General features: G+C 44.4%; 2 protein-coding genes across 10 annotated transcripts in view; one reads left to right on the top strand and one right to left on the bottom strand.

The window, feature by feature from the left end:
* SH3BP2 (SH3 domain binding protein 2) overlaps positions 1–9,035 on the bottom strand; it is a 97,602-nt gene extending 88,567 nt beyond the window's left edge. For 4 of the 8 annotated variants that reach the window (XM_087737847.1, XM_087737854.1, XM_087737848.1 and 1 more), the window contains exons 1-3: positions 8,899–9,024; positions 6,991–7,313; positions 4,958–5,019 (exon numbers count right to left, since the gene is read on the bottom strand). The gene's annotated coding sequence lies outside the window, so the exon portion shown is untranslated. Of the gene's footprint in view, positions 1–4,957; positions 5,020–6,990; positions 7,314–8,898 lie in introns of all 8 variants that reach the window. The other 4 variants (XM_087737849.1, XM_087737852.1, XM_087737856.1 and 1 more) reach the window with 2 other exon arrangements.
* On the top strand, positions 8,496–16,859 carry TNIP2 (TNFAIP3 interacting protein 2). 2 transcript variants are annotated; one of them, XM_087737844.1, is made up of 7 exons: positions 8,496–9,302; positions 11,633–11,938; positions 13,894–13,977; positions 14,535–14,816; positions 15,196–15,315; positions 15,822–16,121; positions 16,502–16,859. In XM_087737844.1, exons 1-6 carry the CDS (start codon positions 8,829–8,831, stop codon positions 16,101–16,103), a joined length of 1,548 nt encoding a protein of 515 aa, XP_087593970.1. In that variant the 5' UTR covers positions 8,496–8,828; the 3' UTR covers positions 16,104–16,121; positions 16,502–16,859. The 2 variants fall into 2 exon arrangements, with proteins under 2 accessions (XP_087593970.1, XP_087593971.1); XM_087737845.1 differs by having other exon boundaries at positions 8,499–8,918; positions 15,822–16,859.
* The last annotated feature ends 7,663 nt before the right edge of the window (positions 16,860–24,522 follow it).

Genomic DNA, 24,522 nt, shown 5'->3' with positions numbered 1-24,522 from the left:
TTTGTATTTGTACGCTTTTCCAAAGTATTTTCAGTGTTTTGTAGCTCAAGCATTTTATGCTTCTTCAACTCATAGTCTTTTGATGTTATACGCAACTTTGAACAAAACTCTTGATATCTCACCGCTTCAGGTTTCCTCATTCCAAACTAGAGAAAAAAAAAAAAAAATCCTTGCCTGCTTCTATTAAATGAAAATTGCAAGAGCCATGTAAATGCTACAAAATATTGGTGTCCTCCTCAACCTCTTTTTTGAAGTAACACTCTTTGCCACTTACTCCTTGTAGTGGGTTCGGTTGGGACAGAGCTAATTTTCTCCGCAGCAGCCCATTCGGTGCTGTGTTTTCAACTTGTGTCCAAAACAGTGCTGATAACAGAGCAGTGTTTCAGCTGTCACTGAACAGTGCCTGCACAGCGCCAAGGCCCTCTCTGCTTCTCACTCTGCACCCCCAAGGAGCAGGCTGGGGGTGGGCAGGGGGTTGGGAGGGGACACAGCCAAACTGACCAAAGAGCTATTCCATGCCACGTAACATCATGCTCAGCAATAAAACTGGGGGTGGGTGGTGTTTTGAAAATAGCGATTGCTCAGAGGCCGGCTGGCCATCAGTCTGCTGGTGGAAGGTGGTGAGTGATCACCTTTGCATCACTTGCTGTGTTTCTTTTTCTTTTTTTCCTCTTCCCTTATTAAACTGTCCTTATCTCAATCTGTGAGTTTTTCTTGCATTTGCCCTTCCGACTCTCTCCCCTGTCCTGCTGGGGGGGTGGAGTGAGTGAGTGGCTGGGTTGGGGGCTTACCTGCCAGCTGGGGTCAACCCACCACACTCCTACAGTACCTCTGAAAATCAATAATGGCCAAAGCACAGTTTTCTCCTCAACTGCTAATCAATCATTTGGCTACTCTCATTATCACGCAAGTGAACTCCTTCACTCCACTTCCTTTAAGTTTACAAGAAACCTGTAATTTTGCCTACAGGAAAGAACCATGAACGAAGAGCTGGATTCATTATCTGGCAAATTCATAGCTTTTCTTTCATTCTGAGACACTTCCTGATAGCTCACAGGAAATAAGAGACGGGGGAGATTATGTTTCATTTTTTAAAGCTGTTGGGTCAGCTACTGGCCATCACCATTGTTTCAGAAATCAGATAAAAAAACTACTGCAAGAAGTTGTTTTATCTGCAAGTCACAGCAGTGATGGTGCAGATGTGATGGCCTACAGGTACAGCAGAAGCAAGGGTTGTAGGGAGACAGACCAACTAATCTGAGGAAGCAGAGGTGGTCTCAAAAGGTCTTTGTTTTTTTCCAGCTATATCAGAGGATCTATCAAAAACACTCTCTCCCTCCAAGCCATACCCCTCTTGTAACACCACCTTTAAATTTGTTATAAAGGTGCAATCTCAGTAAATATGATGTTATGACAATATTTCAACCAGCCCTCAGAGAAACAAGCATATTTCCCAAGTCGGTTACATGGAAACCATGACTTCGGTGGATACCTTTAAAGTTCAAAATCAGTGTTTCTGAAACTAGTCCTTTTAAAGGTGTCTATGTATCTCCACACACGTGAACTGGAATGTCACAATTATACTAAATATGACTTACTCAAAGAAGCAGGTACGTAGAGTATTCAAGTACAGAGATAACTTATTATTTTGTTTTATGCAAGGCCTAACATAATTGACTTTCTCACAGTTGACTTCTAAGCATTCCAGTCATAAGCAGATAAGTATATCCATAAAAAGTCATGGTGGGTCAGATACAGATGCCATTCTGTTAACCGGTTTTAAGCAAAAACTTCGAGATTTTGTCTAAAAATTAAGTAATGCCAAGTGAAAACTGAGTGTGGCCTTCATTCCATGGACCAAATACTTATTCTGTAGCCTTTTTGCCTTTAAACCATCTACAACAATAAGTCACTATTATCATTAGTGCAAGGTTCAAATGCCAAAACAAACACAGAAGTTAAAAGACTTACTCAAAGTCAAGCAGTAAACTCAAGGGAAGAGACACTAGAAATCAGTGTCAATCAATTCTCAAATTATGTTCTCAAACTCAATCCATTAGATGGTGGCTTCTCTATTTGTTCAGTTAAATATATTAGTAGTTCTCATCAGAAACTTTAATGGAAACCATACATCTAGGATTCCCTGTGGCCCTTCCTCTACAGCTTAGGGCAAAAAGACAGTATAATAATTTTGCCAAACAAACAGCCGTCTGCCCTAAAATGCACATTAACCCAGCAACGATCATAACATATTGCATAAATATAATTAAATGGAGAAAGCATTTCATTTAGAGCCAAAACGATTTATTCCTCTTGAAACAGGCATATTTCACTGTACCACAAGTGTAAGTTCCTGTGCCGCTTCGTGATATCTTCAGACAAATTTAGCCATGAAAAATAGCTGCAGTGGCTTTTTTCAGGAGTTATCACTTCCAAGAAATATGTGGGGTTTTTTTATGGTTTCCTGCTTTAATCTTTTATATATATATGTATATATAAATGACTTTAAATTAGAGCTCTGCTGAAAACTGCTTTCTCCTGTCCTGCCAGGATGATTGATGGATTTTCTGTTTTATAGACGGAGCTCCAGAGGAACATTATCAGTCCATTTCTTGCCTCTCAACTGGACACTAATTGGTAAATGTTGTTATTTATGTGGAAATGGCATGGTGTGTGGGACGGGAGTGAGCACTTCCACTTTCTTGTTCCACGTACTTAATTCCTCCCAACCCTTCTTCAGCATTCTAGTTCTGAAAACTATTTCACCATCTAGTACCAAGGACATGCTAAGAAGCCACCAATATTTCTTTTTTCCTGATTTATCTATAGAATTTTTACTCAACTACGATTTCTTTTGAGGTTCCCAATAGTCTTAAGAAATTACCTTTCCTTATCATCCTTTTAAAACAAATATTTAAAATAAAACATTTAAATCAAACATTTCTCTAACCAAACTCTAGAGGTCTGTTTGCTCTCTAGGTCAGGAAAGCTAAAGATCAGAAATAAGTAAACGGGTTTTGTTCTAGTTAGGAGGAGTGGTCTGGATCAGACACCACGGAGCCTGCATTAGGAAGCTTCATTACGCAATATTAGTGTATAAAACAAATCCACAAAAAATTAGGTTCTCACATGCAGCCTTTTGTTTCCAGTCTTGCAACTGAACGCCTGGCATTTAGTTAAACTTAATAATTCTATTTTCTTTCCTCCAATTTAGCTGCCATTCCCCCCCCCAGTTTCAACTGCCCGGTGTTTGAGAAAAGGTACGTAACAGAAACCAGAAAGCTCACGGCACTCTATATTCATCAATGCAGAAAATTCTATCAGTATATACAGAATCCCCCAAGAATCTGTAATATGGATCACATGTTGAGAATGTCAGAGTTGGGAAGTGTCTCCTGCAACCAAAAATGGTTTGTCTGGAGTATTTCAAAGCATCAGTTTTTAGGAAAAAATGCCCTATGACAAATACAAGCCAGCGTATCCTGCACTGCCCACCAGGAATAAATAGACATGGGCAAACCTCTAAGTAATAAAACTACAAACTCAAAGAAGTACCTTGCTTGTAAGTAAGAGTGGTAGCTGTAGTGATCTAACCCTGTGAGTATAAAAGCTGTCTCCAGTTGCTGATAACTTGTGTTCAACAGATAACTTTTTACACTCCTGTAAATAAAACTACATCTCAAAAATCAGTTATGTCCTAATAGTTTCCTAAAGGACCAAGCATACTGCCTGAATGTCTCGGATCAAGAGACAGCGTCAGCAACAGAAATAAATTCCCGTTTGCAAGGACAGACCCAGTGAACTTGTACTATTGCGCCACAGGCAAACAAAAGAGAAACTGCAAAAAGTAAAAATATCCAAAAGAAACTAAAGCAGGGCCTGCAATAGCTAAACACCTGGGGGCAGGCGGGGAAATAGCCAATACAGGACCAGTAAGCCTGCACAGAAAGGTGAATTGCAGCAAAGATCTAAAGCATTAAAGAGTAACAAGGCATAATAGAAGCCTATTGCCTAGATATAGACCTGAACTGATCAAAAGGCTTGTGAGAGAGCTACAAGTACATATTCTGCTTATCTACCTATACCCATAAAGGTGAGACTGAACCATCTTAGTCCAAATAAATGTGAAAGAAACACTTCTTAGGGAAAAGCAAGAGGATTGTTTCAGATCTGACCAATGTCATGGCTCTTCATTCTGGTTACTGTTACACAGGTCCTGGGACTCTGCCCTAAGCATCAAAACACTTCTGGTTTTGACATCCTCCAAAGTTCAAACCGTGCAAAAAAACATGCGGGGAAAAAGCTTACATTAGAAATAAATACAAACCATTCTATTTCTCCTAACTACACTAAATATTTTTATGTGTATAAACGGAAAACAAGATAGAGGAATGTTGTGATCTAAATCAGAACCTCAATGCAGAGAGACGGCTGCATACGTTTGTCATAGCAAGGAATTCACCCAATTTCAGGAATCCTGAATGCCCTTGAGCTAACCTCCCAGTGAGTTTGCCATTCCAAGTGTAAAACACGTAGAACATAAATTATCACAACATCCAATACAGTAATGCATATAAAGGATGTTTACCCCTTCCCACGTAAGAAGTGTAAACATGGCTGCAGCTTATAATTATTGTTAATCTATGAGTCACAGAAACATAAACATTCTATTTGCTCAGCATGAAAACCAGATTCTCAGACGCATGTAGAGCTCTAAGGCGGGCCGCTTTTGTAGCGGTGAGTATATCAGATGATTTCATTGGGGAAAATAAACTGTTACTGCTTTTTTTTTCCCTTTTGCACTGCACAGTCAACAGCAAAGGAAGTGTGAACTGCTATTGATTTTTTCAGCCTACATCAGCAAGAGGATCACTTACTAATTTCTAATCAGTTCTGCTTAGGTAAATCAGCGCAAGGCAAGAGAACGTTTCATAAGTGTCATTAGGTCGTGACTTACCCTCCAGGACAATTAGCGGTGACTTAAATACAGCTTGACTGGCTGAACAACGTCTGGATTTCCTAAGTAAAAAATACAGTTTCTTGCAAATCGAGCATACGTCACTATATGGAAAATGACAGACACCCTCCCCGCCCCCCCTCCCATATGTGTTATAGTCTTGTCCACACAGAATTACTTTTAAATATAGAGACTCGTTCTTAATTTGCACTAGTGCTACACAGATATAACTACTACAGTCAGAGGAATTATTCTTACCAACTCTACACATAACTCACGTTTTAAAATTAATTTTAAAATATATCTATGTCAATGCACACGTAATCTAGTCTAACTATACTGTTCACCTTTCCTTCTTCCTGGTTTCCTAAGGTCTGCTTCATCACCTTTTTGTTTCTAGTTAGTATCTAATCACTTTTGTTCATACAGTGTATGACACTTCTCACGCATTATAATAGTTGGTTGTGATGTGCATAGAATTACTTATTCAAAATAACTTTAAGATTTCTTTAACAAAATCTAATTTGAGGTTAATTTTTTCTGACGCGGCTTTAATATCCTGTTATAGCCTATATTGAGAAAGCGTTAAAGTGAACTTCAACTTGTATTTCAAGTTGAGACTGGTAAGGTATGGAAAATTAAGTTTTTTCCTTCTGTGAAGCAGTGCAGAGCATACCTGTTCATGCAATTATTTGCTGACCAGAGTTACTGTACTTAACAAGCCTCAATTTGATTGTCTAAAACTGAAAAAGGACAAATGTGCCACTCCACAGAGCAGCGGCTTTATCAGCAAATCTGACGAAAAGCACACGAGAGGCAACCCAGGAAAAGCCAGGTACACTAAGAAACATGTCTTAAGATGTGACTCATTCTCTGGCACCAGCTTCTCTTACTGAATTCCCAGGAATTCCTCCGTATTTCAGAACTGACAAAAGGAAACAGTCAGCTAAGGGCATTCCCGAGTACATATGGGATCAGTTTCTTACTCAAGACTTACGCAGGTCAAATTTCCCTTAAGTCAGTGGTGTTTCCCTTGGGGGAGTGCTGGCTTTATCCAAAGCACTATTAATACTGAGTTTTCAGTAATCAGATGCAACGCTTGATTTTAATACACTGATACAATACTACAAATATAACAGTATTATAAATACTCTGTTTGATAGCTAACTAAATTCCCTGATGTCTGGTCTATGGACATCACTGCCCCATCTGCAGACACCTGGGATTTCTGAGTTTCCTTGCAGTTTGCTATTTGAACTGGCAGGAAACCAAACGGATTTCTCCATTACCAGTGCTTCATCATACGTTCCTACAAAATATTTTGACAGTGAGCAAAAGCAATCTTGCTCCAAATTTTTCACTTAGCTCCGACTGTAGCACAACGATGCTGAAAATGTAAAATGAAGTCTATGCAGTTTTTTCACTTTTCCTACTAATGTATATGAAAACTATAAAGCGTGGGTATTTTAAAGCAGGAACTTTACTTTCTTCACAGCAAAACCAGTATCTTAAGGTTGTAGGATATAACTCTCTACAAGTAAAAAGCCAACAATTGTATTCCCTCAACTTCCACACAGATTTTTCACTGTCCTTAATCACAGGGTATTTACTTTATTTATAAGATGAAATAGCAAATACACCACAGACCTGTGCCTTAGGGAAGTGTTTTACCCTTTTCTGTCACACAGGCTCTTCTACGCACATAAAATTCAGTTATATTTTAGAAACAGCTAAGCTAACGGACCATTTTGAATGTGTTACTCCTCATCTTTTGGATAACCCTTTCTAACATAATTGAGGTGACAAAATAACGACTTTTCACCTTGAGGAAGCTGAACTGAATTGTAGGATAATTCATGCTGGGAGGGGCCTCAGGAGGCCTCTAGCCCAAACTCCTGCTCAAAGGACTTCCAATGCTTTGATTGCCCTTACAGGGGAACAGTTTTCCTCATATTTGATTGCAACCTCTCTGGTTTCAATTTACACCCATTGTCTTCACAAAAGGCTGAAATGTTGTTGCATTTCATACGCACCAGCGTCACGAGGCTTCCGATCCATCACCAGTGGAACTGAGCATCTCAACTTTGAAGTTCAGTATCTTCTCCTTTCATCACGTTCTGATTCCTCTAAATTCTTCCACACAAATTCTTCACTGCCATGTCTTTTTACCCTGACACCTACGAGTAGCTAAGGTGCTAACACAGGAGGCTGCTCTCTATCACACCGGCTAAAGTCTTCCCTTTTTGCCCCCTCTACCACTTGCACGCAGTGATTTTCACTTGCTCTGTAATTGGTCAGATGTGTTTTTTGGTCCAGAAACATCTTCTGTGATTCTGCTGAACCTAGTGCAATAAGGCTGTGTGCACATATAGAGCTCCATGTTGTATACGTTATTGTATACATGCATACATATATACACAATAAACATTATTACAAATAATCAAATGTAACCTAGGCCTTGTTTGCGTACTGGTTTAAGGCTTTTTCCTCCCAAGCGGTTCTACCAGTATGATAACGGGGACATAACTAAACCAATCCAAAAAATACATCAGTCCAGCACTTCCAATGCTTTGATTGCCCTTACAGGGGAACAGTTTTCTTCATATTTGATTGCAACCTCTCTGGTTTCAATACTCCCCTCCTCCTATGAGAAATACTACACCGGCGTAAGGTCTCCAATAGCTATGCCCTTGGTTAACAGGTTCTACGGCTACGCTGCTAGTAACAGTTACCCGCCACAGGGACGGCCCATAGGCGTCTGTTTGTTCAGCGCCATGCAGCTGGTTTTACTCTCCATGTGCAACTGTGAAGGTATGAACGCTAGCTGACGAAATGAATTTTGATGACCGGAAGAGTTTTGGTCCCTTTGAGGTCTTTCCTAAGCAAGCTTCTCCTCAAAATCTGCAAAGGTGCGCGGCCTTTGAGGAGAGATGCGCTGCTTTGCCTGGTCCCAAGCCTTCCCGTCGCTACCGATGCGGAGCCAAGACCCTGCCCAGGATTTTCTGGGCTTTTCCTCACCGCTCGCACCGGCAAAGCCGCAGCCAGGCCCTGCCGCTGCGCCCTGGGGCCGGGGGTCGGGACGGGCGGCCCGGCCGCGGGCAGGAGGCCGCCCCCCGCGGCGCATGCGCCGGGCCGGCCACGGCCGGGGCCTCTCTCCGGGGAGGCGGAGCGGGGCGAGCGGCCCGGCCGCGGGGGTCGCCGCCGGGAGGGAAAGTCCCCTCCGCGCCGGGAAATTCCCGCAGCGGCTCCTGCTGGGACGCCGCGCTGCGGGGCTTTCGCAACGCGGGGCCAGCCCCCTTCTCCGGCCCCTCGCAGGACCCTCGCTCCCCCTTCTCCCTCTCGGCGGCCTCTCGCCCGTCCCGCCTTCGCCGTCACCCCCTCCTCCCCGACCGGGCCGCCGCTCCCCCTCGTTCGGCCGGGAGCCCGCCCAGCGGCCCCTCCTTCAGCGGTCCCCCCTCATTCACCTCAGCCCGGACTTCCCCCGTCCCCTCAGCAGCCTCCCGCCCCGGGCCCCCTCTCTCCCCCAGGTTTCAGCCCGCTCCCGTTTCCCGCCCCCGGCTGCCTTTCCTCCTCCCCACCCCTCGCCGGGGATCCCCGGCCGGCCGTGCCCCCGGGGCCGGCTCCCGCGCTGGCGGCGGCGGGGGGGGGAGGGGAAAGCGCTGCCTCCCCCCGCGGCGGGGTTCCCCCCTCCGCAGAGGCGGAGCGCGGCCCAGCCCGGCTTGCGCCGTGGGGACGGGCGGCAGGGAAGGGCGGCAGGCGGGTCCTGCGAGCCCTTAAAGGAGGGCGGCCGCCCTCCTCCCCCGGCGGGGAAGGCGGAAGAGGGAAGCAGCCGCAGCAGCCCTGGCCCTGCCTGGCTCCGCTTCGGGTTTATATGCACCTGGCCGGATTACTGCTCGCCCTGGAGAAGAGAGAGAAGGGGGAGCAGCGTGACCGCGGCTCACCTTCCCCAGCCATGTGCTCGGTAAGCGAGGGTAGCAGTACAGACCCCTTGGTGGCCCGCTTCAAACAGGTGGAGGAGACGCTGGAGAAGCTGCACCGGGAGAACAGGAGCTTGAAGAACAAAGTGCCTCGGTACAACGCGCTCTGCACCTTGTACCACGAGTCCGCTCAGCAACTGAAGCACCTCCAGCTGCAGCTGGCTGCCAAGGAGGCGACGATCCGGGATCTGCGGAGCAGCCTGGCCCGGCAGCAGCCGCCGGCGGCGGCGGGCGGCGAGGCGGGGGCGGCGGGCGCGGAGCCGGCCCGCTCGCTGGTGGAGAGCCTGCTAGAGCAGCTGGGCCAGGCCAGGGAGCAGCTCAGGGACAGCGAGCGACTCTCGGCGCGAAGAGTGGAAGCCCTGAGCCAGGTAAAACCGCGAGTGCACGCAGCTCCTCCGCACGGTGCGTGTATACCCGCGGAGCGGCAGCCGCGCTCGCCTCGGGAGCGGTGTTCCCGCACTCCTCTCCAGCGTAATTTAAGCCTAGCAAGTCCAGCAGTGCGTGTCGTGAACGCAGGGTGCGGGCGTTTTGCATTCCGGCTGCTGGCTCGCGTTTCTGGAAGCAGACGGGGCGCTGACAGCGTGGGGTCGGTGCCCTGCCCGGGGCGGCGCAGCGAGCTGGCGGCGGCGGCGGGGCGAGGGAGCCGACGTGCGGCCCCCGCCATGCGGGCCGGCGGCTGGGCGCCCGGCCTTGACTGCGCCCCCGCAGCTCAGCCGGCTGTACCCAACAACAGCAGCTCCCGCTGCATTAAGTTCAAGAAGATAAACCATAAAATCCTAAACCAAAAACTTAGCGTGGCGTTATACGTCTTCAACAACTTTTTTCACAAGAAGGAAAAATAGTAAAAACCCTAAATTTGGAAGCTCTGTATTGCTTAGTGAAGACCCTCCTCTTTATCAGGTGCAACACTTCTGTAAGACAAAAAACCGATGCCACCACTTTTTCTATTAAAATGTTTTTGGGTTTTTTTTAAGTGCACTTAATGGATTTTTGCATTGACATCAAGGTAGCACATTAATACTTGGAGAAGTAACTGGCAAGTCTGGATTGTGAGGAGAGAGATAGATTAGGGAAATCGGTATCTGTTACGACAGGAAAAAAGCCTCAAAACTGCATCCCCTCCCATCCGCCACAAGTGCTATTTTTGTTACTGTCATTAAGACTTTCCCATGTTCAGTCTGAAATACTTAAAGAATTTTAAAGCATTTCTTTCTGTATGAAGCTGCATAAAGGAATTTCCAAACCGAGAAGCAGTACTTAAAATTGAAACAAGTATTTTTGTCATAAGTGATCTCTTGACCTAATGCTTATACAAAACATTTTCCGTATATGACAGTCACCTAAAATACATTTAAATACGTTCAAGTTTGGAAATTTATAATAAGAGATGATCTTACTGACAGTTTGCAACAGATAACAAACCTCTGGTATCTGGATATATTTTGAAGTCTGATGCTCAATGTCTTTAGTCTATAGCAAAGGGGAAATTTAGCATGATGCTAAAGAATTTAAACATCAGTAATAAGAACAAGTGCCATTTCTGTAAGTTAGATATTAATTTTATTCTTTTTAGAAATAAATATTTCATGCCCAATCAGAAGCACTGAAATCATTGTCACTAAAATCAATAATAACAAAAAAAAAAGACATTTTGTGAAGTCAGAGGCCTGTGTGCTGGCAAAGAAGAGTGATCCCTGTGATTTACAGCTCTGTTAACGCTCCTGAAGAACTGGAAGGGGAGAGTTAAGCTTGTCTCATGGTCTACGCTGGCATCCAGGGCATCATTGATTCTGGAGGAGCAGTGCTGCAGAGGTTTCTGTTACCAGCATCCGCTACTTTTTGAGGATATGGAGCACAAACTGTTTTTGACAAAGTCAGGACTGGTGTACTTCAGATGCATGGTACTACAGAGTGGTTGTACTGCAGTCAGCAAGCAAACTTCTTCCTTCTCAGAACACCTGCAGAGATGTTAACTTAATGCAGTGCGGATGATCCCACAGAGCTTCCAATTCAACAAGAACTTGTGGCAACGAGACACACAATTATTTCCTAAGAGTATGTCAGACCCCCTCACGTCCCTTGGGGGGTCAGCTATGGCCAAAATAGAGTCATTGCTGCCATGCGGATTTCATTCCCTGCTCGCTTGTCCTTACCACTCATCCCTTCCTCGGTGGGAAAGTTGCTGTGTATGCTCCCTCTGCTTTGTCCTTGTGACAGTGCCAGGCAATGAATACACTTCACTGGTTTTTGATGACTTTCCAGTTCCATTTTTTTTGAGGAAAATCTCTACTACCTGGTAATTTAGAATGCAGGACTAGTAAGCATTTCTCAGTCTCCGTAGTTATTCCTTTTAAACTACTTTGTTTCTTGTAAGTTCCATCTTTAGTTTGTTGCTGCTGTATATCTTTTCATAGAATCTTCCTGATTTTTTGCTTGTTGTTTTTGATTTCTTCGTTCTACTGACTGGGAAGTGCTTGTATAGCTGTCCAAGCAGTTCTTGATTTTGATTGACTGATCTGTCAGTTCCAAGGGCGAGTGATTATATAGAAATGAATTGGCTTTATTTTACTTTTCAAGTACTTTACAGTGAGTATAGGAGCAATATGGAATTACTGCAATACGGAATTCAGTCTTAGAAATATTTTGGCTTTTGATTTCACTTTGCTTTTAAATAACTTCCCGTCCCCCTTATGTTTAGGAAGTACAGAAGTTGAATCAGCAACTAGAGGAGAAAAATGGAGAGATACAGCAGATGATAAATCAGCCTCCGTATGAAAAGGAGAGAGAAATCTTACGACTTCAGAAGAGCTTGGCAGAGAGAGAGAAGGCTCAGGCCACCAGCGATGTTTTGTGCCGTTCACTCACTGACGAAACTCACCAACTTCAACGCAAATTAGCATCCACAGCAGAAATGTGTCAACATCTGGCAAAATGTCTAGAAGAGAAGCAAAGGAAAGAGAAGGGGAATTCAGACGACCAGATACCTACCGAAAGATCTAATCAGGTATTCTTACTGCTACTATGTTTCTTTAAAGTCTTACTAGCTTCTGAGGTGTTAATTACCAGATGACAGTTGTAACTGGGGAGTGGTGAGAAACATCCCTTTAAATAACGTCATGCAGGGTGAAAAGACTACCATGGCAAGCTCTAAATTATTCTGAGTACCAAAAATTTAGGACGGAGGCAATTGTCAATCACTTGCATTTTGGCCATCTCACTTATCTCGTCATCAGAGGGTTTTTTTGGAGAGGAGAGGATCTTGAGAGGTCCCTTCCAATCTCAGCAATTCCACAATTACAATTCTTCCCGGCATGTACAGGAGGCAGTACCTTCTTTATACAGCAGCATGCTTCTGTGCATCACTAGGTGGTGCTGTGCTTTTGAAGGTGGTATCTCCTGATCACTTGTTTAAGCATCTAAATCACAAAACAAAGTAGAGATATTTTAAAGTAGTATTTATATTAAGAACTCTATATAGCATGTGGTCTTCTCAGGTCAGGATTTGGTTTTGCACACGCAGTACAGACCTACAGAAAGTTGGTTAGGGAAGAATGAGTCAAGGTGTCTTACCTTCCTTTTTTTTTTATTTTTTTGCTCTGGGGTTCCCCGCTTGACCCCCAGTGCAAGGCAATGTTTCTTTCCAGCTGGGATGTTTAGAAAAATTGCTTCATGAGAGGAAGGTGGTGGAAATGCCACTGAGGGGCACAAAGAAGCACCTGGAATTTGGCATACTTTGCTAATGGCTGTGCGGCCTTGCTGCATCATCACCTCAGCTGAAGCTTTTCAGCGTAGGGTAGAGGTAGATGGTGTTGTTCTGTTGTTCCAGAAATCACGATGGTTCAGGCTCGTTAGGTAATTCGTGATAATACCATAAGGAAATAACATTAGAGGTGCTGCCTCCAATAACGGATCAGAGTATTGAGTAGGATGCTACAGCCAGTTCTCACAAAAAAGAATAATTCTGTCTCATGCTCTTACTGCTACGCAGTGGCAGTGCTGTGTTTCACATGACCACTCATCTGTGCTTTTATGGCAAACTCTGTACATTGCTCACTTCTACTCTGTAAAACATCCCAGGAGCATTTCCAAAGAAAACTTATTCACATTGAAGTTACCTGTAAGAAACAGTTAGAGGTTGGCTAGGTATAAGAAAAAAAGACTTTTTAAGGGACTTGAAGCATTTAGTATGATCGTATTTTACGTGTAATTGATAGACAGGAAATTGATTGACTTTGGTATATGTAATAAGTAGCTAACCTTGTACAGTGGGGACTTCCCTGTTGAAGAAGAGAAATTTCAGATGCAATTACTAGCTGATTCTAGGGAATTTTGTACAAAAGTGATCTATATTACTCATGTACACCGGGGTTTTTTTAAGCAGATGTCACAACTGTAAAAAAGGGGTATCATTTTAGTCAATTATTTAGCAAGCAGGGTTTTTTTTCCCTCCGTAATTTCTTCCTAGTACTGGCCAAAATTGACAGTAATAACAAAGCAAGATGAAGGCATATCTGTATCTTTGTCATGCATTCCCCCACTCCAAACAAGTAGCTTCCTAGGGGTTTGTGTAAACTGTTAAGCTCTGTTGTCATCAGTGTAGACCTTCATGCATGTAAATTGTGTGGTATTTTTCTTGTTAACTTTAGTAGGCTCAGAATTTGGTAGGACAGATATGTTTTGATGACACCACACAGATCTATTTAAAAGCAATACCAAGGTGGTAAAAACCTGTGTACATTTTTGCTCTGCTTATTAATAATAAAAGCTGTAGGCTATACTATTAGTATTTAGAAATATACTATGTAGAAATAAGTAGACCTAGATGTATGTATTTGCTTCACTGACAGCAAATAGTTTTAGAGGAATTTAAAGAAAGATTACTTCCAGTTTAACAGTATAGCTAAGTAGCATTTGGGATTTTTATGTTAAAGTAACACTTCCTTTATCTGAAAATTATAGCTTTTGGACAATGAAACTTCACTTCAAGCTCTTATCTGCAACCTACAAGATGAAAACAGGATGTTAAAACAAAAAGTAGCTCATGTGAGTACTTTCATTTTGTACAAGATTAAGTTTTGATTGAGTATTTTGAATTACAGTAAATTTGGAATAGGTAAGGCCTGGTTAATCTAATTAAATGGCAGTTTAATGCAAGTCCAAAGTTTTTCTTAGTCCTTTCAACATGGCACATAGTCTTTGTTCCCTTAGCTAAGAACAACTTATTACATTATTTTTTAATGTATCGGGGGTTTTTTTGTTAAAAATACACTGCAGAAGAAATTTTTTTTCGTTTTCCTTCCATGCATCAGTATTCTGCCCCAGGAGAACAGCACTAGGCCCAGGGTGACACCAACCCCTCCCATTCCACATTATTTCATACTGTCCCTGTGGATTGGCGAATGGGGAAGGCTGCCTGCGAAGAGCCTGGCGTATAGCAGGATAATAATCTGCTCCTGTAAAGTGGCTTATCCACGCTCAGCGGCTGAGTCAGCATATTACATTAGCTTTTAGAGGATTTTGGTCCTGCACATATAGAGTCTATGAAAGCCTGGAAGTTTGTGTCTTCATGTTTTTCATGACTCTCCTGGGTAATCTTTCAGGTGGAAGACTTAAATGCAAAATGGCAGAAATACGATGCAAGTAGGGATGAGTATGTGAAGCGACTCCACTTGCAGTTAAAAGAGATGAAGTTGCAACTGGAGCAGCAGCACGGCGTAACTTCAGCACAAACAAATGCTGACCTGATGCACAAGGAGATATTCCGGTTAAACAAGCTACTGGAAGAAAAAATGAATGAGTGCATAAAAACAAAGAGAGAATTAGAAGATGTGAAGAAGGCCAGTGAAGGAGATAATGAGCGCATACAAATGCTGGAGCAACAGGTCATTAAGTTTCTTTGTCCTAGAGGTGGGAATTCCTAGTTTCTCCCCAGACCACTGAAGTCCAAGGGGGGAAAAAAATGAAATTATTTATTTTGACATTTGCCACTTGTCCTGCCACATTTGGCTATACAGATACTTACCAACACAGATTTAAAGGAAACGCACTACTTAAAGAATTGCATGCAGTTCTGCTGGCTTTTATACAAAATATTAAAAGGTCTAAAAAAGAAATACCTTTAAAGTACGGATGTAATAGAGAAGAGAATATTGAGATTCTGGGAATAAGTATTTACAAACAAAGGAATCACAGCCTCAACTTTTTAATCTAACCTGCCAATGCTCTAATTCATAAAATATTAACATAATAATTCTTTTTCAGGTCCTAGTTTATAAAGACGATTTCACATCTGAGAGATCGGACAGAGAACGAGCACAGAGTAAAATACAAGAGCTTCAGGCAGAAGTTGCATGTCTGCAGCACCAGCTAGCAAGAAGACAGGTAAGAAAGCAACATGCTAGTTTTTCAATTAAAACATGTCAACAGAATTCAGGACTAAAATATACTTCAAAATATGTTTTAAAAAAAAAATCTTAGTACTTCTAAAACCATTTCAGCTCAGTGCAGCTATCAAAAACTTAAATTATTTCATAGTCTGAGTTTGAGTGGAGATGCTTCCCAATACATGTGTAATACCCCTTTCTAGTCCATTTTCCTTCTGTTTTGGATCAACGTAGTAAGGGGGAATTCTTAGAAGGAAGAGAAGAATGGCCATGACTCTTGTAACAGTGACATCTTTAAAGTAGCATGCTGGCTATATTCTCTGTGTTTTCTACAAGCTGCCTTTACAATTGTATTAATAAAACTGCAAAAACTGACGCATATTTGATTTACAAATCTTCTGATAAAAACACGAGCCGTGTTTCAGATAAAGGTGATAAAATATTCTGTTGTGAAGAATATCTTTTTACTGTATCTTTTTCAAGAGCTCTTCTTTCTCTTTCTAGGACTCGAGAGACACAAGTAGTCATTTCAGAGTTCACGTTGGTAACCAAAATCATATGTACGTACAGACGAACGTTGAACATCTACGAGGCAATAGCCCGGGCCAAACAGGCAGGAGAAGAACATCCTCACAGGCTGAACAAGCTTCTCCCCCTGCGGACAGTGGAAACTCGGGATCCGAGGGCAGGGCACAGGGTGAACTTAGATGCCCTCATTGTATGAGGTTTTTCAGTGATGAACTCAGCGATGAATTCCTCAAGCATGTTGCTGAATGTTGTCAGTGACCACGTGATGTGAGGCGTGTAAGTCAATCACTACTTTATAGACAGTAAAACTTTGTTCTATACATATCTCCTGCAGTCCTAAAACAAGAGTAATTCAAATGGACAGCTCTTAGGAATTAGGAGGATGAACAGTATCTACCTCTTATTTGATTTCACCTTCTCTTGGACTGTATGAAAGACTTCAAGATAAAGCAAAGTGTTTTTATGAAGAATTATTTTTGACAACTATGAGGAAGGCAAGCATAATGCAAATTCTACTACAAAGTAAACTGAAACTTACAGTGGTAGTTAGCTTCAGAGTGCAGCTTGACTCGTATCTGAATCTAATTCTTCACGGCAGTCTGAAGGTTTGTGAAAAAAATTACTGAACTTGAAATTTTCCTCTTCCATAAATGTAGGCTGAAGAACAGGGGAGGAGCATTTTGGCAAAAGACTGGAAAAATCTTATTGTGCTTTATCTGGATTAAAAGCGAAAGTATTTTCTTTTCTATCGAGGCTGAACTTTCAGACATCTCATCTGAAAACCCTTGCGTTCAGCTGAAATCAGGAGAAGTGAAGAAAACCTAAAAGGGCTGGTTATTGACTAAAACTAGCCTGTCTTTTTGCACAGAAACGATGTACAGGAATATTTATTTTTTCTGTGCCATAAGTAACTATTTTACACATTTGTAAATGTATATTTGTGTAATTATTGATTGTATTCCTATTTTACCTAAGGGTTATTTTTATAATAAAAGTGGTTGTGCATTTGCTTTACTACATTAGTAAAGTAGTCAAAAAATCTCTCTTTCAGTGTGTATTTAAATGTGAAATAGTCCCAGTAACTATACTAAGGGCTACCTAAATGTCATGGTTTCAGATATGAGTTACTTCATTACGTCAGTGATAACCAGTGTCTCAGACTATTTTCAAATACGTTGAAAAATCACTCCCCATTTATGAGAGGAAGAATGACCTTTCAGATGCATGAGAGCACATTTAACGCCCTACCCTGCCACACACCTGTGACAAAGCCAATGCTAGCTTAAATTGCTTTTTCATCCTATCTACACTGGAGATACCTTCAACAAATAGCAGGGCACTCTCTTGAGAAGTGTTAGAAATTAAGATGTACAAATGTAGCAGGGCCACAGGTTTTTTTTCAGCCTTGGCTCCAGGCGTTTTTTTACCATGTCAGAGCTGGAGCTGAGGATGGGATACAGGCAAAGTAAAGGCCTAGTGCAACCATGACCTTTCATCAGTAAAGAAAACTTCCTTTGTATACCACCACCACTACTGTCTTCTGCTTTGCTTCCTTCCCAGTACTACACTTCAGGAGGATTGTGGGTATTTTCCTCGATATTTCCTTTTCGTGATCCTGTTACAGCCCCAAAGGAAGAAGATGGTTTATGCCAGCGTTGCCTTAGGTGGCATATTACCAAAAGGGATGCATGGGCCATGGCATGCCGTGTCCAGGTGCAATGGTTTTTCTTAACCTAATCTTGAACTGACTGCAAACCTGTGATTGATGACTAGCTGTTTTTTCCCCAACACAACATGCACAAACATGCAGAGATTTTTCTTCTTTTTTTTTTTTTTTAGTGACCATTTTATACATCGCCTTTTAAGGTCTTCGAGATTAGATGCAGCCCACAGAACATAGGCTGAGAAACATATGATTAAACTTCCTGTGGCATAAGCTAATCTTACTTTTTCTGACTGTTCTCATTAGACAAGCCTTGTTTACAGCTTCGCTGTACACCAATACTATATTGCCAGTGATGGATACAGCAGAATACGGACCGTTTTTTTAGTGATACACATTACAAGATAGTTACAAACGCAACAATAGAGTTAGTTAGATCTTGGCAGTGCTTCATTTCTTATTGCATTTGAGATGATCACTGCTTTAATACACATCAGTCAGAGGCTCAAGTCTGCTAGAGGTTTCCACTCATGTTAATCCCTGTGGGTGTGGTTGGACAGCCTGACCTACAACCATTAGAAATGGATGCAAGAATTAGATACAAGACTCTACAGTACACAGAAATTAATAGTACATACTCCTGTGGTTTTAACACCTGTGAATTAGTCCCCCTGTCAGAGCAGAGATCAGAGTCCGAATCCCGGGAAAGGAGGGCACGTCAATACTGGGCATCTGAATACATCTCCACGGAGGACCCCGCTGGACAAACAGACACAAGCAGGTGAAGGTATAGGTCAAGCACAGATTACAGCTACCACCTAAAGCTGTGCAATAAATAACTGGAATTTGAATACCTGTGGCAAAAATCTAGGACAGATCTGCTGTTTTTCAGTATAAAAATACCTCACTTGAGAGCTATTTTATTGTACCATTTCCTACTGAGTTTTTTTCGAGCTGGTAAAAAGCCTTACCTGTTTCTTTCTTGTTTTGTCTTAACCAGGAAACCAGAGACACACACTGTGAAGAACTACCAGTGTCTTAATGCAAATGTTTGCTTCAGATTATAGGGCATAAACTATTCCTCCTAGGAAAACTTGTCTATTACCCAGTGCTTAGACTTATACACCTAAGGCACTGGTAGATCTCTTGAAGAAACAGTATAAAATCTTTACTGGCCCTCTCCTGACCAGGCAAAGCATACACATCAAGGCCTCCCAAGCAATTACCACCACCACCTACATTCACAATTCAGGTTCCCCAACTTGTAGACCAGAATACGTTAAAACTGCCAGCTCCACTGCCCCAGCACTGAAGTGAAAGCAGCCATGAGTTCCCAGCATTTTTGGGAACCCTTTAAATTAAGGAAAGCACCTTCTGGCCCCACACTGGTTTTCTCTGCCACTTGGACGGCCATCCAAGTAGTGCGTGTCTTGTTTGGTTAAATGGTAAAAAGAACCCAGCTCCTTTCCCAAAAGAAAGCAATAAAGGCTATGAGTAAGAAAGTAACCGCATAAAATGAAAGGAACTTCAATAGCATAAACTTTATGAACTTTCATTATCCATTTGTACCACACTTGTTCGCTGAAACACACATCATCTGTAAAACTGCAGAAACAAGTCCTCACACAAGAGACTCTTGAAACCATACAGAAAAACTACGTGACCGTAAGGCTCCTTACTTGCCGTGTCGGTAACAAAAGGCATCCAACATAACTGAACCCTGTTATCAGGCAGTCAGCAGCCGTTTAGGCTTCTGTAAATCTCCCGTTGCTGGTGAGCAATGCCCGCGCCGGAGAGGCATGCCAATACTAGAGGTGAGACAGAGGTACTCTGTAGGTCCAGGGAAGCTGGGAGAAGGCAGGATAACTGCCTCTTCTGGGACTTGTGGGGATGTGGTTTAGCACATTAAGAGCTGACAAGATGTATTTGTCCAATTACCTGCATGATTAGTCCATCCTTTCTCCTAAAATTGCTCCCCCATTAAATTACCTTCCCTCAGTTTTGCTCTCCAAACCAGCCTGAGTTCAGACCCAGGACAAGCTCAGAGCTCCTCAGCAGCTGTCCCGCCAACAATGAGGGTTTCAGACCATATATCCTCCAAGTGCTGGCGAGCTGGTTCTCATTACTCCTGGACCTAATCATAAGGTCATACTCATAATATAATCATAATTTTGCTTGGGATTTTAAAGTAAATGCTGTTTACTAATAACTGTGCTGGTTGCCATGCAGAAGTAGGCGCTCAGCACACAATCACAACAGCAGCTGTAGGCAAGACTGACTCACTGACTCTCAGAAAATACAACTGGGAGAAGCCTCAGAAGTTGGTCCCTACCCCAAAAGGCCGAAGGGAAAGAAGCTCAACAGTAACGCTGCCTTCTGTAGCATGGGCAGTATACAGCCTAGAAAGGTTCTCCAATCTTCTGCGACTTTTAAGGCAATGTCTGCTTCCCCCTTCAATGACTTAGGGCATCACACCTTTTAAAACAAGCCTTAAATGATGCCTCAAGATAAGTGCTCACTAATAATAAAACCAACTACAAGAATAAAATTTGTTCAAGAAGCAGATACCTATGCTCTATGGTATTTTTTTTTAAACTTCCATTTCCTGTGGCTTCGCTGCATGTGTATATATAGAAAGCAAGGGAAATTCCAAACAAGATGCCACACCGTTGTACTCAAAACAGCAGTGCTTCTCATTCTAAAAAAGGGAAGTTTCAAATTCTTTTTCTACAAAATCTATGTGAATTCAAAGTATGCTGTAGTAATATTTCCTAGTACCATGCTCCAGTAGCTATCAGCTGGGGGGAGCAGCTAAAAACCTAAAGCATAATGCTTACAAAGCAGTAGGCCAACCCAGCAGGACCTCAGCAGAGGAATGGGGTATCAGGCTAAGCACTCTGCCTTCTCACCTGATGCCTCAAATCGCTCACTGAGGGCAAAGCGCAGCCCAGCACCCGCACCGAAGCTTGCCATGGGCCATGGGCCGTCCTAGCTGGGGGGCAGAGCTCCGGCAAGCTCGGGAGGGGGTTTACAAGGTGCTGCAGCTATGGCTGAAACAGGGACTCCTGAAAGGCACCAACCATCCCAAGTGGGACAGCCTCCACTCCTGCTGCTGCTCAGTGCATTCTTCCTCTTTCTCTTTAGCACAAAAACTTTTTCCTCCTGTTTTAGATTTACTAGCAAGAAGCTGTTGGTACAGGAACTGTTCCCAACACACACTGGATGGACGGTGTCTATAGTGGCCGATAACCTCCGTCAGGAGACTGAGATATTTCCATAGCACGTGGAGCTCCACTGTGAACAGCACTGAACCAGATGGCAGGCTGTGAGACAGCTTATTTCTAGAAGGCACCAAAACCCCCCATTTGAAATGTGTACTTGGCTTAACCATGCCAGTTCCCCTGACCGTCCTTCCCCAGGCCAGCCCCCCAGCATGCCTTCTGGAGACCTGGCTGATGGATGGGCCGAGCACCCGCAAGCAGGGCAGCTCCGGCTGCTGGTGCTGACGCCCGCCTCCTCGGTGTCACGCGAACTCACCTTGCCTGAGGCTTTCACACTCTAATTTCTCCAGGAGTGGGAGGGAGGAAAGAGCAGTGGGACCCAGTTCTGCAGCGCTTGCAGATCCACCTCCATCCCCTCCCTGTCACCACTGTAACCCCTCCTCTCCCCTCCTCCCCATCCTGCACTCACCCAATCTCTTTATCAAACCTGTCGTCGTACAAAGAGCGTTTGGTTTTGGTCTTTAATCGCTGATAGACACCTTCTTGGTTACATGCAAATATCACAGGCAGTTTTAACAGGAGGGGCACACGTGTTACCAGGCAAGCCTGGTGTCTGCCCGCCAGCTCTTTGGCCAGCACTAGCACACCTCAGGCCTTGCTGAGCTTCTTGGTTCAGACTGCCTCCAGCCACGTCCCAAACCTCCCCTGCACAGCCCACAACGGCATGGCTGAATGGGACAGTGGGTTTCACTGCTCCATGTCCTGCTCCACAGCGGTCCGGACTTGGGTGACGCCCAGGGTTACCTTCTCTGCCGAGGCAGGAGGCCACACCAAGGGAACAGCTCCTTGCTGGCACGGAGGGCGAGGTGCCAACTTGTGGTCTCCCTCCAGCTGTGCCCCCGCAGCCCTGCCTGGGCCGGGCCAGCTGCAGTTCGTGCGAGCCAGCCACCTGCACCTGCCACCTGGGCCCCGGGCGGGTAGGAGAGCCACAGGCAGACGTACTGCCCTGGGAGCAGCCCCGCTGTGACTAGTCCCGCTCACAAAGCCCTGGGGCTTTTCCTGCCGGGTGCAAAGCAGGACGCAGGTCTCAGACCACGCTACAGGGCAGCGTCTCCATCCCTCTCGGGACACACAGTGCGGGAGGTGAGAGGAGCTCAGATCTCGGACTAAGCGACCCCAGCCTGTACAAGGGGGAAAAGGAGTAAAGGAGCTCAGGCACCCACAGAGGAATCAACCCTCATTCTGGCCATCATCAACCCTCATTCTGGCCATCACCACCACGTCTCAAGGAAGCTCAGGCATCCAGAGAGGCATGCAAAGGTCCACAGGCATTTGAGGAAGAACATCGTCTACCAAGAGAAAGGGGGACTTGGTGGGATATGAAGTGACTCATGCACACCACAGCTGAGCACAGTCTAAAAGAGCATCCTTCTCCTTCTTCCCACCATCTGAACTTGCCCTCAGCAATGCAGATCTAATTTAGTGGTTCTCAGCTCCTCTTCTGACCTCAGCACTGAGCACCTGCTCCCCCTTCTGCAAGGCCTGTTCTTACCTCCCCAGGTGGAAGGACACAGCTTTCCCATGTGCCGCCCCCCAGACCAGCTGGCAGATGGGAACCAGTCATCTCCGGGGGAAACGGGATCTTCCTTTGGTCCTGGCTGCTGTGATAAGGGGCCTCTCTGCCCTCCACCACAACCAGTCCCAATCTGAGCCCTAAACTTGAGTAGTGGTTGATCCTTGCCAGCAGGAACATCTGTCACCCATGAGATGCACCTACTGGGTGCATTTTAGGAACTGTTCCTTGAGCATTGACTGCTCTGCACTGCCAGAGCCATTGAGCAAGCCGCATAAGAGACCTGGTGTAGGGTCCCTAGAAAACAAGAGCTAGAGCAGTTCCCATCCTTAATGGCATCCAAGACTTCTTTGAAGACTTTGCAAAAGCCCACCTCTGCCCCTCACATGTCACAACAGGGCAGTCAAAGCGAAGAGCCAGAAGAGCAACAGCAGCACAGAGAGGTGAGTGGGGCAGGAGTCCACCAGCAGCCTGCATCTTCCAGACCCCTCCTTACTTACAACATGGCATGATCCCTAAAACACACCATATTTTCCAGGCAGTTAAGTGAGACACTGAAACAGCACCTGGTGTGGTGGGCACAAGAAAGGATGTGTTTTTAAGGGGGGCATCTTTCCCCACGTTTGGGTACCTCGGTGCAGGCCCACCTGGGCACAGCACTGGGGAAGGTCTCCTTCCCAGTGACAACTCGCCAGCAACACACGTCCCTCTGCTACGAGACCAGCAAACCTTCACCTGGGAGGCACAAGTTGTACCTGTAGTTAAGGATCAAACAGATGACAACCGTGAATGTACATGAGATGATGCTTAGAATGAGGGACGTGTCCCCTGTCACACCAGCGATGAAGCAGAGACGTGCAGGAAGTCTGTCTGTCTGTGCTTCACTGCTGCACAACGCAGAGGAGGAGCATCACACCAAATGCAACTGTCCAGAAAGAGTATGAGGTCTAAATGTTGTTAAAAGTTACATCTATCAATGGCAGGAGTGGGAAGATATAAAAGTCTTTTCATTTACTGCAATTACAAAATTCATTAATGAGGTCCATGGTACTCTAATACTCTTAATTGCTCTTAAAACAACAGCCTCTCAGTTACCAGGATTCATTTGTTCAGGATGCTGTTCGCTGGGTGAGCATATCGAGAGGGCAAGGGACCTGAGAATCCACAGCATGAGAAGATCCTGCAGAACAGTGCCTACAGCCTGCAGGAAGAGCAAGCGAAATCCAGGAGAGTAACCTCGTCACTGCAGAGCCGTGTCCCGAGAGCAGCTTTTGAACAGGAAGCCGAAGCTCACAGTACCACTAATTGCAAGGTCAGGCCTAAAATTAGCCATGAAAAGCAACCCTCTGAAGAGAAGCTGAAGGGATATAGATATGAAGGTAACACGGCATCACCAGGGAGCGATCGAGGAATGCAGTGGTTTGCAGGGAATTTGAAACTTGGGTATAGCAGGCAGTAGGCATGCATGTGCAGGTACACGCACTTCTTGTGCTAAAAAAAGAAGGGATTTTAGCCTTTATTAGAGGGTGAATGATGCAAAATAAGCTCTGCCTCCGAGCTTGCACCTCTCATGTTTTTATAAAGCAGAATTTTGACAGTTTCCCCATGACTAAAATAGCTTTAAAACCACAAGTAATCTCTTTTAATAGGACTGAGGAGGCCAGGCCCTCTCTCTCTCCCCTGAGCAGTCCACTTACTGATCATCAGAGCCCACTTTTGCCCTATTCCAACCACACTCCAACACAAAAAACAGTTCTTGGGGCAGGACCCAGAGCCCGTGACACTGGCCACCCCAGTCAAATGCCTCTAATCACCGAGACGCACAGCTTGGCCCCAAAAGCACCGTATGATTGTCCTTCTTGCTTCTTCAAGTACCTCTTGTATGATGGAGAAGGTCGTCAAAAGGCACTTCATCTCCAGAGGTAACATCACCACTTTTCCCATGTGGCACCTGCGAGCTTTTACACCTTTTCAAGGGCCAGTCTTCTTGCAAGAAAGATATTCTAAAATACGCAGGACACAAATTGTGCCTGGTGGTGTGCTGGGACCGATGGGAGGTCTCTGACAGCCCAGAAGATTTGTGCTATATGCAAACCAGGAATTCATCCCCCAGGAGAGGGGACGGCTCTGCAGCACTCGCCACTGAGCAGAGAGGGTCTGGAAAAGGGAGTGAGGTGGAAATTGCTTGAAAGAGACACCAAGGCAAAGAGGTGGCCGAGA

The sequence above is a fragment of the Nipponia nippon genome, unplaced genomic scaffold, assembly GCF_047370975.1.
Source record: "Nipponia nippon isolate SJK-2023a ecotype South Korea unplaced genomic scaffold, ASM4737097v1 scaffold_6, whole genome shotgun sequence".
Lineage (NCBI taxonomy): Eukaryota > Metazoa > Chordata > Aves > Pelecaniformes > Threskiornithidae > Nipponia > Nipponia nippon.
The sequence above is the reverse complement of the archived record's forward strand: the minus strand, read 5'-3'. Positions and strand labels throughout refer to the sequence as shown.